We start from the raw sequence: 15,764 nt of genomic DNA on the forward strand, positions 1-15,764 counted from the left end.
CACTTTGGGGAACTTTTATTAATATCTGTTCAAAATAAGTAGGAGATTTGGCGGCCATGTTTGCCCACAAACTCACCGCTCTGTGGTTGTGGTCTCGTTGTGTTTGCAGCTGTGCGTGTGATACGCAGTGACATTTATGTGGCACTTTTTATTCACAGTCATCAATTCCCTACAGGCGTGAACAGGCCATAAACGAGCAGGAAAGATCCAGTGACATGTTTTATTTTCTACAGCTGGTTCTCCAGGAGTGACATCATATCTGGACAAATTCTTCTGCAATAGGGCAGTAGGGAAAGAGCTCCAAGGTAACATAGGAAAAAGTTTCAGAAAGAAATGTATAACCCAAGTAAAAGTTGACTGTAAAACAAATCTATGTTTAAATGTAAAGTTGTTTAAATCATGAATTTGAAGTAAGCCATGGTCAAGGACAGACATGGGAGTCAGTGAATGTCTGTCTTCTGGAAGGATGGAGACCAAAATGCAGTTCCATCATGTTAGAGCTCACCAGTACTGCTGTCAAGTTTCGTAACTCCTGAAATTTGACGTTTTATCTCAAGTCAAGTCTGGCTGCAGACTTCCGCTGTCAGACCCCTTGTGAAATCTACCATTAGACAACATATAAAGGTATAATGGGCCAGAACTTTGTTTTTAATCAAGATTAGATGTAATCAGGTACACAACACTCTTAGAGTTGAGGTTAGGGTTAGGTTAAGGGTTAAGGTAGGGTTAGTTCAGCCAGGAGAGGCCTAAATACAAGCAAACAGTTATCTATTGTACAAATTTTGATCAAGAGAAATGTGCAATGTCTTTGGCAATTAGACTCTATCATGATGACTTTATGTACTTTAAGGGGTAGTGGGGCTAAGGCAGGAATATGACATCCCCAATGGAGACTTAGACCCTGGTGGTGGTATTGATGAGGGAGCAGGACCAGATTGAGGACTTGACTTCTGAGCCACCACTGAGGTGGCTTAAAAAAGGAGACTAAGGCAAGGTTATAATAGTTTTTGATTTTTCATTAGTTTCTATTTTTATTTTGTTTTTACTTTCTGTGTTCGATTTCAGTTTAGTTTTTATTAGTTTTGACTGCTGGTTTGTTAGTTTAGTTTAGTTTTTATTTTGCAAAAATGTTTAGTTTTAGTTTAGTTTTTATTAGTTTTAGGTTAGTTTTAGTTTTTCATGGGTAGATGTCAGAGCTAAGTGAGCGTCATACATTTTTAAAAACATTTTATTTACGTAATGATGATGTTTGAATACAACTCCAGACATAAAACTACCACTGTGTAAAGTCTTAACCAATCAGATCAGGCAATTAAACACTCCACAGGCTTGTGTGTAGGTGCCAGTCAGTCTGGTTGAGTCAAAGACTAAAACTAAGGATATTTTGTTGCCATTTCTATTTTATTTTAAATACCTCCACCAAGGAGGTTATGTGATCAGCAGGGTTTGTTAGTTAATTAGTTAGTTAGTTTGTTTATTAGCAACATAACTCAAAAAGTTATGGACAGATTTTGATGAAATTTTAAGGAAATGTCAGAAATGGCATAAGGAAGAACTGATTAGATTTTGGGAGTGATCCGGTTCACCATCTGGATCCAGGAATTCTTTTAAAGCATCCTGTACTATTTGGAGATAGGGCTAGTGGCGGGGGTATGTGCTCTCAGAGTGCTTTTCTACTTAGTTTTGTAAACGCACTATACAGTTTTAGTTAGTTTTCTTTTTTTTTTTTGGTTAAGCTTAGTTCTTATTAAGTTTCAGTTAACTAAAATGATTTTTGAATTTTGGTTTTGATTATTTGGTTAGTTTTAGTTAACTATAATAACCTTGGACTGAGGTATGCAGGATGAGATGAGCAGAATACCTGTGAGGATCTGGACTAGGGCTGAACGATTTTGGAAAATAATTTAATTGCCCCCCCCCCCCGCAAATTATTGCGATTTGTTATAGAATCATTCCTTAATTCTCTTTTATTCCTAAACAAGGGTTGAACAATTCTTTGAAAATATTTAATTCTGATGATTTTTGACTCGTATTACAAATTGGATTTGAATTGTTGCATTGAAATGTTTTTGCCATTCTCATATTTAACAAAAAAAATTACAAAAATGAAGGTAGGGTTTTTTTGTAGACTATTCTAAAAAAAAAGGACACTTGAATGATTGCATGATATGTCCTGCATAACATCTCTGCTGCAAAAAAAGTTTAAATCAGCTATTTTGACACAAATTTCAGGTCAAAGAAATATTGCTCCTTCAGTGATTTGGAAATTGCAGTAGGCCATGTTGCAGTTTAATCTAATTTTCGATTAATTGCCCAGCCCTAATCTGGAATAGATGCTGAGGAACTGAATGGAGGTAGCTGGGGTGGAGAAGGGTTGCAGCGTCTGCACTTAAACAACAGGCTGGCTGTGGAAGAGAGGATTTAAAATATGATTGGTGCATGGTGATTGGTCACAGAGGTTGTGGCAGAATTTGATTAGCTCAGTACTCAAGAGGGTAAATGCCCATAATCAGCTGATCGCCAGGGAGGAAGGAGAGAAAGCATGGAAGAAGGGAGAGATAGGAAAACATGGTGACTGATGAATAAGAAACGGTCTTTCTGCTTGAGCTTCCGCTGAGCTCCATTTGTATATGCACAGGCAATGAGTATGATGTAGAAGAGTATTGGGGGGCGGGGATGAGGGTGGCTTTGACAGTGGAGAGGTGGCTCATTACTGCCATCAACTTTGGTATAATTGTATAAATTTCAAGTCAGGAGCCTGACATTGGAGAACTACAGCCAGGCATTTCTATAAAATCAAATTACTGGTGCACAAATAATTGTCCAACAAAGTTTCTGATTATAATAGAATTGCCAGCCAAGTGCTATTGCCTTAAAGCAAAGCAGCATGTCTGGAGTTTGTATGTTCTCCCCGTGCATGCACTGGTTCGCTCCAGCTACTCCAGCTTTCTCCTGCAGTCCAGAGACAGACTCATTAGGCTGATTGGTGATGCTTAATTTCCCATAGCTGTGGGTGTGAAAATGTCGGCCCAGTCCAGGGTGTGCCTTAGCTTCTTGTCTAATGACAGCTGGGATTGCCTCCATCCCCTAGTGACCACTAACGGGATGAGCAGTGTAGAAAATGGATAGATAAATGGATGAATTCCCAGCCAATAAGTATTCAGTCCATCAGTATGGGAATCAAATTAAACCAAAGCGCAGCACCTTTGGCTGAAGTGTCTGTGCTAAATTGTCTTTCTCCTTCATGGTAAAATTGTCAAACTTTGAAGTAACCTAAAGATGAGGTCAGATTTTAAGGTTTTTTGTCTGTTATAATGGTTCATATGCACATATAAAGCACTTTATTTGACTGAATTAACATTTGAAGCAGCCTCTACCTCTGAGATGTTTCAGACCACACTGGTGTAGCAGAGCACTCATTTAAATAGGAGATCTAAAAGGCAAGATCCCAAAGTTGGTCTCTTTGCATTTCATTTGATTCCCAAATCAAGACACTGATAAGAACTGCTTGACATTGTAAATATGGACTTGAATTTTGTTGTAAAAATGCAAATTGTTGCAATTTTAAATATGTGATAAATGACAATTGACTATTGAAATTCTACAAGTAACCACAGTTTGACACAAAAGTCTTTCTGAGATGGCAAGGCTGCCTTGCTCACCTAGTCTGCCCTTCTTCTACTGTGATTGCTTTTCCCCTGCCTCTGTTAGTCTGGCTTTCTTTTGTGTTTATGTAAGTGCGTGTCACTGTCAGGAGGGAACTTAAACTTGACTTTGTCTTGGCTTTCAGAAAGTGGTAAAAAAATTAAGAACATGAGGAAATGCAGGGTTCATCAGCTTGAAGTTGATATTTGAATATTTGCCTGTGGGTCTGTCATCTTGTATTTATGTATCTTTGCATACTTGGTGTTATCAAATATGTGTTTGCTCATGCTTCTGTTTAATAGCAGCTGTTGAACCACGTTTCCGCTGCATTCAAGGGCATGTTTGCTTTTATATTGTAGCCAAACACTGTCGTATCCTGTAACAGAGAAAGTGATATTGACATCCCTTCTTTAGCCTGTGTTTGTGTTGGAGAGACACTGCTGTGGTTGTGGCACGGAGGAAAGGAGGGGAGAGAAGGAGGGAAGGAGAGGACATGAGGGAGGTTCAGGAAAAGAGCTCCAAATAAGGTCAAACTATTCCACTCATCCTCCTGCGTTTAGTCTGACAGGATCCCACTCGTCCTTCATCTCTTTTTGTGTCACTTTTCTGTGTATTTTCTCCCAACATTCCTTCTGCACGCGCTCAGTTTACTCGTCTTGTCATTTCACTTCTCCAAATTGTGTCTACGTTCATCCGTCTCTGCTCCCTCTTTTTCTCCCTCTGCAGTCTCTTCCTCTGCTGTATTTCTGCAGCATCATTGCCACAGTAGCAGATGGAAATAGCACAGGGAGGAAGTATCTGCCAGCAGGGTGTATGTTAGTGTATCAGTGTGTGTTTTTTGTGTGTGTCCTTGCACATTTGAATGTTCCTTCCTTTTTTAAAAGTTGCACAATATCTGCACATAACTGAAAAACACACAGTGGTTTCTTAAACACAGAGGAAGCGTGCACAAACATAAACCCTCTTGATTAGGTCGTGCATTCATGAAATGGAGCGTGGTGCCTGTTTTCTTCAGTCTTTGTGCGGCCATTTGTTAATCTGTCATCACCGTCTCGCACAAATTGCCTACATGGAAAATATATTTTGCATGCATTACTGAGTGAAGTGACTTCAGTGAAGTCTGGAAAATTATGATTTTATTCCCTTTATGCAAACATGTTTGGTCATTTGACACATCTGTTGACCCAAAGCCTTTCCAGTGTTTGAACACAACAGCTCTCCTTCTTCATAGAGGTCTAATCTGCAGAATCTGGTGTCAAATAAAACTATTGGTAAAAAACAAACAAAATAAAGGTCTAGGGCAGGGGTTTCTAAACTTATTCAGCCCATGACCCCCAATATAGCAGTGTGAGAGAATGGGGACCCCCAACTTCCCTGGATGTGGTTAAAGCATAGAATGTTGCACAAAGTATTGTGTACAGATTTACATTTTAGGTTGTTTTTGCACATTTTACTTGGATCTAAGAAAAAACATTACTTGTTTTTAATTTAAAATAACTAATTTATCAACACTTGTACAATAATCAGCAAAATTTGCCACTTTTAATCATATTAAATTTTTCTTTGTTACTTTAGAAACCATCCCACAACCCCCACTTTGGGAACCGCTGGTCTAGGGCACTGGTAGCCAAGTGTTTGTGTGCCTCATGAACAGAAGTTGTTTTGCTTAAAGCAGGTGGCCAGCCTGACTTTGAATCAGACTTGTGGCTCTTTTCTCGCATCTTATTCCCAACTCTCTCTTTCCACAACTCCCAACTCTGTCCTCTGTCCGGGGTCATTCTATACATGATTTACAGTGCCTACAAAAAGTATTCCAGCCCCTTGGATATTTTACCACTTTATTGATTTTATGAACCAATCATGGTCAATATGATTTGACTTTTTTGATTCAAAAAATACCAAAAAACTCTTAAATGGCAAAGTGAAAACAGACTTCTACAAAGTCATGTCAAATAAAAAATAATGTAATTCTTCTGGTCATTGTCTTGCTGGAAAATAACTCCTCTACCTAATGGTAGTTCTCTTTTGGACTAAGTAAGATTGTCCTCCAGGATTTTCCTATATTTTTTCCACATTCATTTTACGCTCTACCTTTCCAAGCCTTCCAGGGCCGGCAGCTGAGAAGCATCCCCACAGCATGATGCTGCCACCGCCATGCTTCACAGTGGAGACGGTGTGTTTGTGACACTGTGTAGTGTTTTGTGTCTTTTCTGATGGGTGCAAAAAGCATCCTGTTGGTTTCATTAGACCAAAAAACTTTCTTCCACTTGACAACAGAGTCTCTCACATGACTTTTGGCGAACTCTAGTCAGATTTGATGAGTTTTTATCATCTCTTTGCCACTCTCCCATAAAGCTTTGACTGGTGAAAAACCCGGCCAACCGCTGTATGCAGAGTCTCTCACATGATGAAGCTTGTGACTCCTTCAGAGTAGTGATAGGTGTCTTGGTGGTCTATCTTACTACTCTCCCTCTTGCACAGTCACTCAGTTTGTGAGGATGGCCTGATCTCAGCAGATTTACACGTGACATATTCATTCCATTTTTTACCGATGGATTTAACTGAGCTCCAGGGGAGTTTGGTATCCCTCCCCTGACCTTTGCTCTGAGTTGCTTGGAGTATTCTTTTGTCTTCAAGTTGTAACAGTAGCCAGGAATACTGATTAACAAGTGACTGGATCTTCCAGACACATTTTATTACCCCGGCTCAGTTATACAATGAACCTGGTTGTTTGTAGGGGGATTTATTGAGGTAAAACTTCAAAAGTAAAAAATAAAAAGCAGGGAGCAGTAGTCAACACACAGCACACTCATGCCTGGTATGAAAACCAGGAGGGGACACATGCCAATGCTGTTACAAACCAAACATTTATCCAGTCTGAAATTGGCATTGCACTATTAAAACGAGTAAATATTTGACATTCCTACCTTAAAAATATCTGAAACCATTAGATGATTGGCAAAACACTTAGATATATGCATGTACAGAGGACGTTGGCCTTAACACCGGTTGCCAGAGTTCATATCAGGCCTGTGGCTCCTTTCCCACATGTTATTCCCTACTCTCTACATCCCCACTTTTTGACCCTATCCACTGTCTTATTTAAAAAAACAAATATCTAAAAATATCTTTAAAATGCATACAGGGTCTAAAAATGTGAATTCTGGCTGACAACAAGGCTCTAGCCACCTGTAGCTACTATGAAAGATGACTCTTTGTATTTGAATGCATGATACTGCAATAACACGTGTCCTCCTTAAGTTAAGAAAGTTGTAACTCCCTTTATATTTTAATATAATGGAGGTCCTTGTATGGGAAGGTTTAATGAACAAACTTTCATGTAGTCAAAGAGATCTGAGGTTTTTTTCTATTTTTTAGCATGAAACTAACCATCTCTCCTTACCCTTATCTCCTCTCTTCCCTCCATCTCCCCCTGCAGTGAGGAAGAAAACCAGGAACCCCTGGCTGTGGTTGGCTCCCCCTACTGGATGGCCCCGGAGGTCCTGAGAGGAGAAGTTTATAATGAGAAGGTAGTGACAGATCGTCTTCCTCATTAGCTGTCAGCTGCTAAGAGTTCAAGGTCCAGCATCTGTGTGTGTGTGTGTGTGATGAAAGCAAATAAAGTGAGAGCCTGGGCAGTGAAGTGAAGCAATAAATATTTAATAACTTAGTTATTATGTGGAAGGCAAACAGGAATGTCGTTATGTAAGAGGTAAAATTGTTGGCCTTCGTGACGGGTGTTTTTCTGAGCAGCTGAGTGGAAATCATGATGGCCTGTTTGGGTTTCATTTTAGTGATGATGGTGATGATTGTATTATTTTTGGTGATGCCGACTCCCTGGAACCAAAAGAAACTACAAATTAGAAGAAACCAGATCCAGCTTGTACAATGTCCAGTTCCAAAAAAGCTGGGATGTTGTATAAAGTATGGATAAAAACAGAATATAGTCATTTGCAGCAGCTTTTTCAACATATTCAACTGAATTGAGCACAAAGATATTTAATGTTCAAACTGATAGAAGTTTGTTTTTAAGGAAATGCGCACACTTTGAATCTGATGCCTGCATCATGTTCTAATAAAGTACGAATAGGGGCATGTTTACCACCACTCTTTATGTGCCCAGGGACTAAAGACACTCACTGCTGAAGAAAGTAAAAGTGGAATTCTTTGCTGTTCTTAACTGATGTACATCTGTAGTTGCTCAGCAGTGCAGGGTTTCCATTCCATACATTTTCAATGGGAAACAGGTCTGGACTGCACACAGCCCAGTCAAGTACCTGCACTCTTTGACTGTGAAGCCATGCTGTTGTAACTCAAAGAGAATGTGACTTGATATTGTCTAACTGAAATGTGTAGGGACATCCATGAAAAAGATGTTTATACCGAAGCATATGTTGCTTTAAAACTTGTACATCTTGATATTAATGGTGCCTTAACAGCTGTGAAAGTTACCCATGCTATGGACACTAATACACCCCAACACCATCACAGATGCTGGATGTTTTTGATCCTTTATAAAAATCTGTTTGTTTATTTTCCTCTTTAGCAAAAGGACTTGATAACCATTATTCCCAAAACAATCTGAAATGTGGACTCATCAGACCACAGCACACTTTTCCACTTTAGGTCAGTCCATCTCAGATGAGTTTGTGCCCAGAGAAGTTGACAGCACTTCTGGATGTTGCATGGTAGAGTCTGAAATCACATTTAAAGATGCTTTGGTGCACTGTTAACTGACAGTGGTTTTCCAAAGTGTTCCTGAGCTAATGCTGTAAAATCAGCCACATAATTATGCTGGTTCTGATGCAGCCATTCAATGTTGGTTTTTAGACTTTGCTGACAAGTGTAGAGATTTCTTCAGATTCTCACATGGAGGAACATTGTCCATTTGCAGATGAAGTTTTTCACAAAGTGGAGAATCTCTAGTTATAATTGATTTCAAATGGCTTGGAGTGCTCCATTTTCTACCCAATCTTGGAATTATCACTTATCGCCAATTAACCTACTCGCCTTTGGAATTTTCAAGGTGTTTTTGAGCATTTCACAACTTTCCTAGTCTTTTCTGGCCCCTGTCCTAACTTTTTGGGAATATGTTGAATGCCTCAAATTCAGAATCTGAGTAGTTTTTTCCAAAAAGAAACAAATATATAAAGTTCGAGCTTAGACAAAAATATCCTTTCTTTGTGTTGTATTCAATTTAGGGATGCACGATATTATCAGTATGGTATCGGCAGATATGAAAATTTCTGCCCAGATTTACAGCTGTTATTTTGACTGTGTATTTCAGCATGTATCTACTGCAAATTTTGTCCATATATATATTAATAAATTAGGAGTTTTAGGCTGAACCAACAGACCTATGTTGGTTGAGGTCCTTTTCTTTGTGTATCCTCATTCTTCAAACTTTAATTTTTTTTTATTTTTTTTTAAGGACTTAAGTTTGTTTCCTTGGTCAGGGAAAGGACTAAAATGTCTTGTCAAAGCATATTTAAATATCGGTTTCCATATTGGTATCAGCTAAAATGAATCTGTAAATATCGGCATAATGGATATTGGCAAAAACCCAATATCGTGCATCCGTAATTCAGTTGAGCACAGGTTATAAAGGGTTTACAAAATACTGTTATTTTTATTCACATTCTAGTGCTTCAACTTTTTTGTAATTGGGATTTGAAGTCTAGATTGCTCAGTATTAACACAATATACATTCATAAAGCATGCATAAAAGGATATCCATGTTTATCTTATGATGATTATTTATTATTTTGACATTCCTTGCTTTTTTAAAGTACAAGCTAAACTAAAGAGCAAAAAAAGCACTTCCAGCTGGCTTTTTTAAAGACTGTAACCAAATGAGAATGTACACACTTTTAAATAGTTTGCATTTTGATCTGTTGATGTGAATAATTAAGTCTGTTGTTGAGGGAATTGATTAAAAATGAAATCATGTTCTATCTGTTGTTAATTGAAGATAAAAATCTCTGTCTCTAGGCTGTAAAAATGTGATCTATTGTAAAAACACAACTTATATATGGATGACTGCTGTGTCCTCCTTTTATTGAACTTTTCCTTTTTGTGTCTCTCTCTCATCAACACATCTTTTCTCTCTGCAGGTGGATGTGTTTGCATACGGGATTATCCTGTGTGAGATTATAGCGAGGATACAGGCCGACCCTGACATCCTGCCACGCACTGAGGTACCAGTGACAAGTTTTCATCACATACTCATCTCATGCATGTCTCTTCTAACAAAGCCCTTGTTATACAACTACCTGCATAACATGTTTTATAATTCAACTATTAACCATACTGTAAAGTCATTCTGACAAGTTCCTAATTTATTTCTGGCCTAAAGTGGGTCAATATTTCTCAAGAATCTCCAACACATGACTGTTGTGCAAGCAGAGATGTCAAAATAACTTTATGCAACTCTTTCATCATAACTGAAGATTTACAAAAACATTTATAGTGTTGGGTATCTAATGTTTGGATGTTGTGGTTACTATCGTTTATTAAAAAAAAAAAAAACAGGAACTGTGCCGTTTTATCTCAGTACACGATTGCATATCTCAAAAAAAGTGCAAAAAGGCTCGATAGTACGGAAGCCATAAGTGGACGCACATTCAAACATTTTATCTTGCACAGTTAAGATAGCATTGCTGGTTTTCCTGTGATAACATTCTACAGATCCTAAGTAGAGCTCTTTAGCTGGATCTTTGAGAAGGGTCCGGCTGTAGGCCGAAGATCTCAGATGTCCCCTCACTTAGACCACTACTGTGAGATGCCACATCTTTCAGAACATTAGGGACATAATTTGCCAGTATGTTTACATTTTTTTTTTTAATTCAACTAAATTCATAAAGTCTGGCAACTGCTTTCATGAGATTATAACATTGCACACATTATAGATTAAGCCGGTCAGAGATCAAATCTGTGATTGAATTATGTATAGACCCATGGTAAAATTAGTTACTCAAACGGTGGCTAGCTGTAGTGTCATTAGCCTCAGCTAAAGCTAACATAGTTTTGCTTGCCAACTGGTTAAAATTACTACATAAGACAAAGTAGCTATGTTAGCTTTAGCTGAACTAACAAAGATAAAGCAAGCCACTGTTTGCCTAACTACTTCTACAATGGGCCTAGCTTTAGCAAGCATTGCATAAGCTGCTTTAGCTAACATAACTTTGCTTGCTTTAGCTATGTTAGTTATGTAGCTACGTTACCTATGAAGCTAACCTAGCCCCATCAGCTTTAGATTTAACAACGTTAGGATCGATGGTGTATTACCTATGCCGCTTACATAGCTAACCTAGCTTTGTTAGCTTTAGGTTTATACACCACCTGTGTCAGAACAGAAATACACACAAATATTTTGAAAATAAAACCAGATTAAACCTCCTGTTAGGGTTAGAGTAAGGGTTAGGATACCAAAACTTTAAAGTCAAGAAACTGACCTGCAACACCTAATTACAATGTATAAAGCTGAGTAAATAGTCTGCTCTCAGGACAAAAGCATGTCCTCCATGAAAACATTTTAATGTAACTAACCGTAATGGCTAAAGCTAACGAAGCTACATGAGCAAAGGTTATGTAATTACGTTGGTAGAACTAAATCTAACAAAGCTACATAACTAGCATAGCTTAAGAGCTACAGCAAACAGCGCTACATTAGCTGTGTTAGATTGTGCTAGTTTTGCCAAATCTAAACTTATTTTAGAAGTAGTTATGCAAATGGTGGCTCCCTTTAGTTCCATGGGCCTAGTGGTCTGCAAGATTCAGCCTCTAAGATCTAATTGTTCATCCTTGATTCAAAGTGGACAATTCTTAAAAGTTCACAGAAAATCAAATGATCTTGCAGTACCATGTTTATGAGAATTGCATAAAGGGATGGACAGTCCAGACATAGTGTCTCTAGCCCTGGTTATAGCTGACATAAATGTATCAAAATCCACCTTTTAATCATCTACATAATTGTGTTGAAACAGGTATTTAGTTTGATGCATTAAACCGTAAAACCATGGGATATCCAAGTGGTGGGATGGGCAGTTAAAGGCTGAATCTTTTACCTATTTTTATGGGATTCCTCTTGTCCCTCAATTTAACACATACAATTAAATGCTTCCAAAAATATATCAAGAACTATCTCAATAAATGTTAAACACATACACATTTAAGCATTTAAGCTGTGCACTGGCATATGAAATTTGTCAGCACCAACATTATACAGTTAGTGTGCACTAAAATGAGCCTTAGATATTATTACATGATGCACAACAAATATAAGCATGAGAAAGTAGGTCACTGTATCATTATTTAACACATCTCGAATGTAATTGAGGTTTTAACATGTGCATTTCTCCCCCTTGTGGCCATTTCATAGTACAGCAGTCTCTTGTTAGTGGGTCACTTCAACATTCAAATGATGACAGAGGTAGTGATAACTTTAAAAGGGCTCTGCAAATAGAATAACTCTCTTAACATCCTAATAAAGACTCTTGTTTGTGTGCTTTAAATTCTTCTAAAGGAACCCACCACTGTTCTTTCACTGCCCCAGAAATTATTTTCATACTTGGACTTTAAATCTATATAGATGATTAAATCATCAATACATATCAAAATGCAAAATCATCTCAAAGAAATGATTTCTTAATCTCAGTCTTTGACCTTAAATTGCGTTTCTTCTCAGGACTTCGGTCTGGATGTGGAGGCCTTTCAGCCAATGGTTGGAGACTGTCCGTCAGACTTCCTGGGGCTCGCAATCTCCTGCTGTAATGTAAGAAACACACTAATATCACTCACATACAGTCTTTCTGTCTTTACTGCCTTCTCTGTTTACAGTTTTCTTCTTCACTGCAGGGTCATATGAGCACATTAGCCTAATTTCAGGTAAAGAAAGTCAGAGGAAGTTCTCAGGTTATGCCTCATACTGAGGTGCTGAGCACAAAATGTAGCTGCAAGGCTACATTTTATGCCTCATGCTGAGGTGCTGAGCACAAAATGTAGCTGCAAGGCTTTTGACCCTGTCCAGAAGATTTGTGCACATAACCGCCTTTTTTTTTTTTGCAAACCTTCACTTGTTACCAGTGACTTTTAAGGTTGATACAGCTACTTTGAGGGGTGTTCTGTTCGATGTGAGGCAGACTGAGAATAATACTGATGATGACCTACAAAAGTAAACCAGACCACTACCTATAAGGTAAAAAATCCCCCTGTCCTCTACCTTAGTTGGTTCAACAGCCATTCTCTCAATCCCCTCTCCTCTTTTCTTCTCCATAATAACTACAGTATAATCAACTGCTGCTCCAACATAATACACTCAAGTTCAGCTGCCATGGCTTTCGGTACACAAACAAGCAGGAAATGTGGTGGCAGGACCAGGGACTGGCATAAAGATTGCTCTGCCAAGTAGTGGAAAAATGGAATTGAATCCTCCTCTTTATTCCCAGGGCAGTTGTCAGCACTGTCTTCTGTTTCCATCATGTTCAATCTGATTAATCTTTCCTTTGTTTCTGTCTCCTTTCAGATGAATTCAAAGCTCCGTCCATCTTTCTACCAAATCGTAGTGGGGCTGGAGAGGAAGCAGGCTGACAGGAAACAGAAGGATGAACTGATTATCAAAGGTAAGTCATCAAACAGTCCAGAAATGACAAACACGTCAAGTCCTGTAAAGAAAACTGAGCAGCTTTTCCTGTTTTATTTAAATGTATTTGTCCAGCGATTGGAACCCTACGGAGACGATCGCTCATCCTTCCATCTGACCCTCGCCTCTCCCGCAGCAAATCCGACATGCTCCATCCTCCAGACGCGCCCCCATCAGCTGCTTCTGCAACTCCAGCTCGGGTCAATCCCTTCTCTCGGCGAGAGGACCTCAAGGGTGGTAAGATCAAGCTGTTCGACACTCCCAGCAAGTCTGTCATCTCCCTTACTTTCACCTTGCCGCCTCCACCGGACTGTGACGACTCTGCTACGTCAGACACTGATGTTAGCGAGCAACCTCGGAGGCACAGGCGTTGCCACTCACTTCCCTGCACGCCTCCCCCTTACCTCACTTCCGCGCCGAACACTGTGCTGACGGAGGAGGAGTCGCAGTTGGAGATGGACACTGTGGATGCGGAGGTAAATGGAGTGAGCGAGGAAGAGAGACTGTTAGAGGAAGAGAAGGAGGTTTCTGAAGGGAGTGGGACGAACCTTGGGGGTGATTCAGGTCTTCCTTTGTCACTTGAACCCCTGTCGCTGGACCAAGAGAAGGACGATGATGGTGATGAGGAGGAGGAGGAGCCAATGGACTGCACTAGCTCCCCTGATGCACAAGACAGCACTTCATCTCCTTACACCAAACTTTCTCCCACTCCTTCCCACTCCTCCACTCCCATCCAACCCTCCAACCTGCCATTCTCAAACGGCTGGGGCTCTGCTATTTCTGATGGACCCCCATGCCTGCCCCCCCTTTCCAACTTGGACAACAACAACGTAGTCGTAAGTCGACCTTTGGGATGGAGCGCTACAAATTCATCAAGCGCTCCAACCAACAACAACGGCTACCACTCCCCTCCCAGCGACCCGGCTGGCTCATCCCCCTTCGGCTCAGGCAGCGGACACTCTCTGGACCAGGAGGAGGTGATTTCATGTCCTGGTTGCTGCCTCGCCGGTCTTCGCTTCCCTTCGATGTGTCTCAGAGCACCGCCACGTAGAAACCCCTACAAGAACTTAAACGGGGACCATGCAGCATCACGTGGACTGCTCTGTCCAGGACCCAAAGGACTTCCTCCTTCTCCTACCCCCACAGCAACCACCACCAGCTTAGAGCCGGGACTCGCTTTGCCAGGGGCACAAACGTAGACTCCTAAAATGTGGAAGCTTTGCACCAAAAGCTCCTCAGTGGAAATTAAGCGGGTCTTCTTGGAATTTGCACAGATTTTAAAGCAGCAATACCTCGCTTATTTTACCAAATGTGGTTTTTGGTGCAGATAAGACTCTTGGCTTCCACTTAAATACTCGCCAGGTTGACTCTCAATAAATACTGTGGGACAAGACACTGGTATCTTGTTGCATTTCGCCCTCTGCTGGGCTGAGGGTGTAACATCTTCAGATGTCAGCTGTGCCTGCATTGATCTGACTGAAAGGCAGCATCTATAAATGATCAGCATGTAAACACTCCAGTTTGAGGCCTGTGTGTATATTTTGAGATGTAAAGATTCTTACGACTGATGACACTGATGAATATGATGCTGAAAAAAGGGGAATGTTAAGCTTAGTATTATTACTGCTGCAATGATTTTTCCATGTTTTGGTGCTGTTTCTGAATGAACAGGCAGTTTTGCTTTAATGTCTTTAATTATCAAGAGGTGTATGGTGCACTGACAGGATGTGTGTGTGTGTGTGAGTGTATGTTTGTGTTTGAAAGGAAGGATAAGAGTGTGTGTGCTGTACACCGTTCTTTTGTGGCTGTATGATCTCTGTTGGCCTGGTTAAGCACTTCAGCTGTATTACTGTTGTTAATAAAGAAAATATTGATGTCATTACTTTTGGGAATGAATGGTCAAAGACCTGCTTAAGAGATGTACAGATTCTTATTATTTAAGATGACATTGAATAAAAAGATAGAATGCAGTGTTTCCTGATTCTGATCTGTTTTTTTTTAACTAACCATGCATGCACAGTTTTCAAAATAAAATGTACAAACCTGATAAAAAAACTTGGGACATTGTGTAGAAAGTGATTTTAAAAAATCAATTTGGAAATCTGTTTATATCTACAGTATACTTAATTCACTACAGCCCAGTTCAGGATATTTAATAGTCAAACTGATAACCTTTTAAATTTCAAACAATCTGAATTTGATGCCTGGAACATATTCCAAAGAAGTTGGGACAAGAGCATGTTTTCCATGTTTTACATCACCTTTCCTTCTGAAGACACAAATGGTATTAAAAGTATTCAAATTTCATTCTTTCTAAATCTTTATGTGCATCTTCAGTCGCTCAACTGTATTGCATGAAGGCCATCTGGATGGGAGCATATCTTTCTCTTGAACCTTTATGTACCTCTTACTAGTAACTGTGCCTTCACAGATGTGCAAGTGACCCATGCCATTGTCAGCAATACACCCCACACAATCA

The 15,764-nt window shown here is 39.6% G+C and overlaps 1 protein-coding gene across 1 annotated transcript in view; it reads left to right on the forward strand.

Annotated features, from left to right (window-relative positions):
- Window positions 1-15,255, forward strand: part of tesk1b (testis associated actin remodelling kinase 1b) — a 49,937-nt gene extending 34,682 nt beyond the window's left edge. The window contains exons 7-11 of the mRNA XM_041779676.1: window positions 7,085-7,175; window positions 9,759-9,842; window positions 12,332-12,418; window positions 13,169-13,265; window positions 13,361-15,255. Of these exons, the coding sequence (XP_041635610.1) occupies window positions 7,085-7,175; window positions 9,759-9,842; window positions 12,332-12,418; window positions 13,169-13,265; window positions 13,361-14,484 (1,483 nt within the window). The 3' untranslated portion in view covers window positions 14,485-15,255. The remainder of the gene's footprint in view (window positions 1-7,084; window positions 7,176-9,758; window positions 9,843-12,331; window positions 12,419-13,168; window positions 13,266-13,360) is intronic.
- The last annotated feature ends 509 nt before the right edge of the window (window positions 15,256-15,764 follow it).

The sequence above is a fragment of the Cheilinus undulatus genome, linkage group 22, assembly GCF_018320785.1.
Source record: "Cheilinus undulatus linkage group 22, ASM1832078v1, whole genome shotgun sequence".
In the NCBI taxonomy this organism is placed as follows: domain Eukaryota; kingdom Metazoa; phylum Chordata; class Actinopteri; order Labriformes; family Labridae; genus Cheilinus; species Cheilinus undulatus.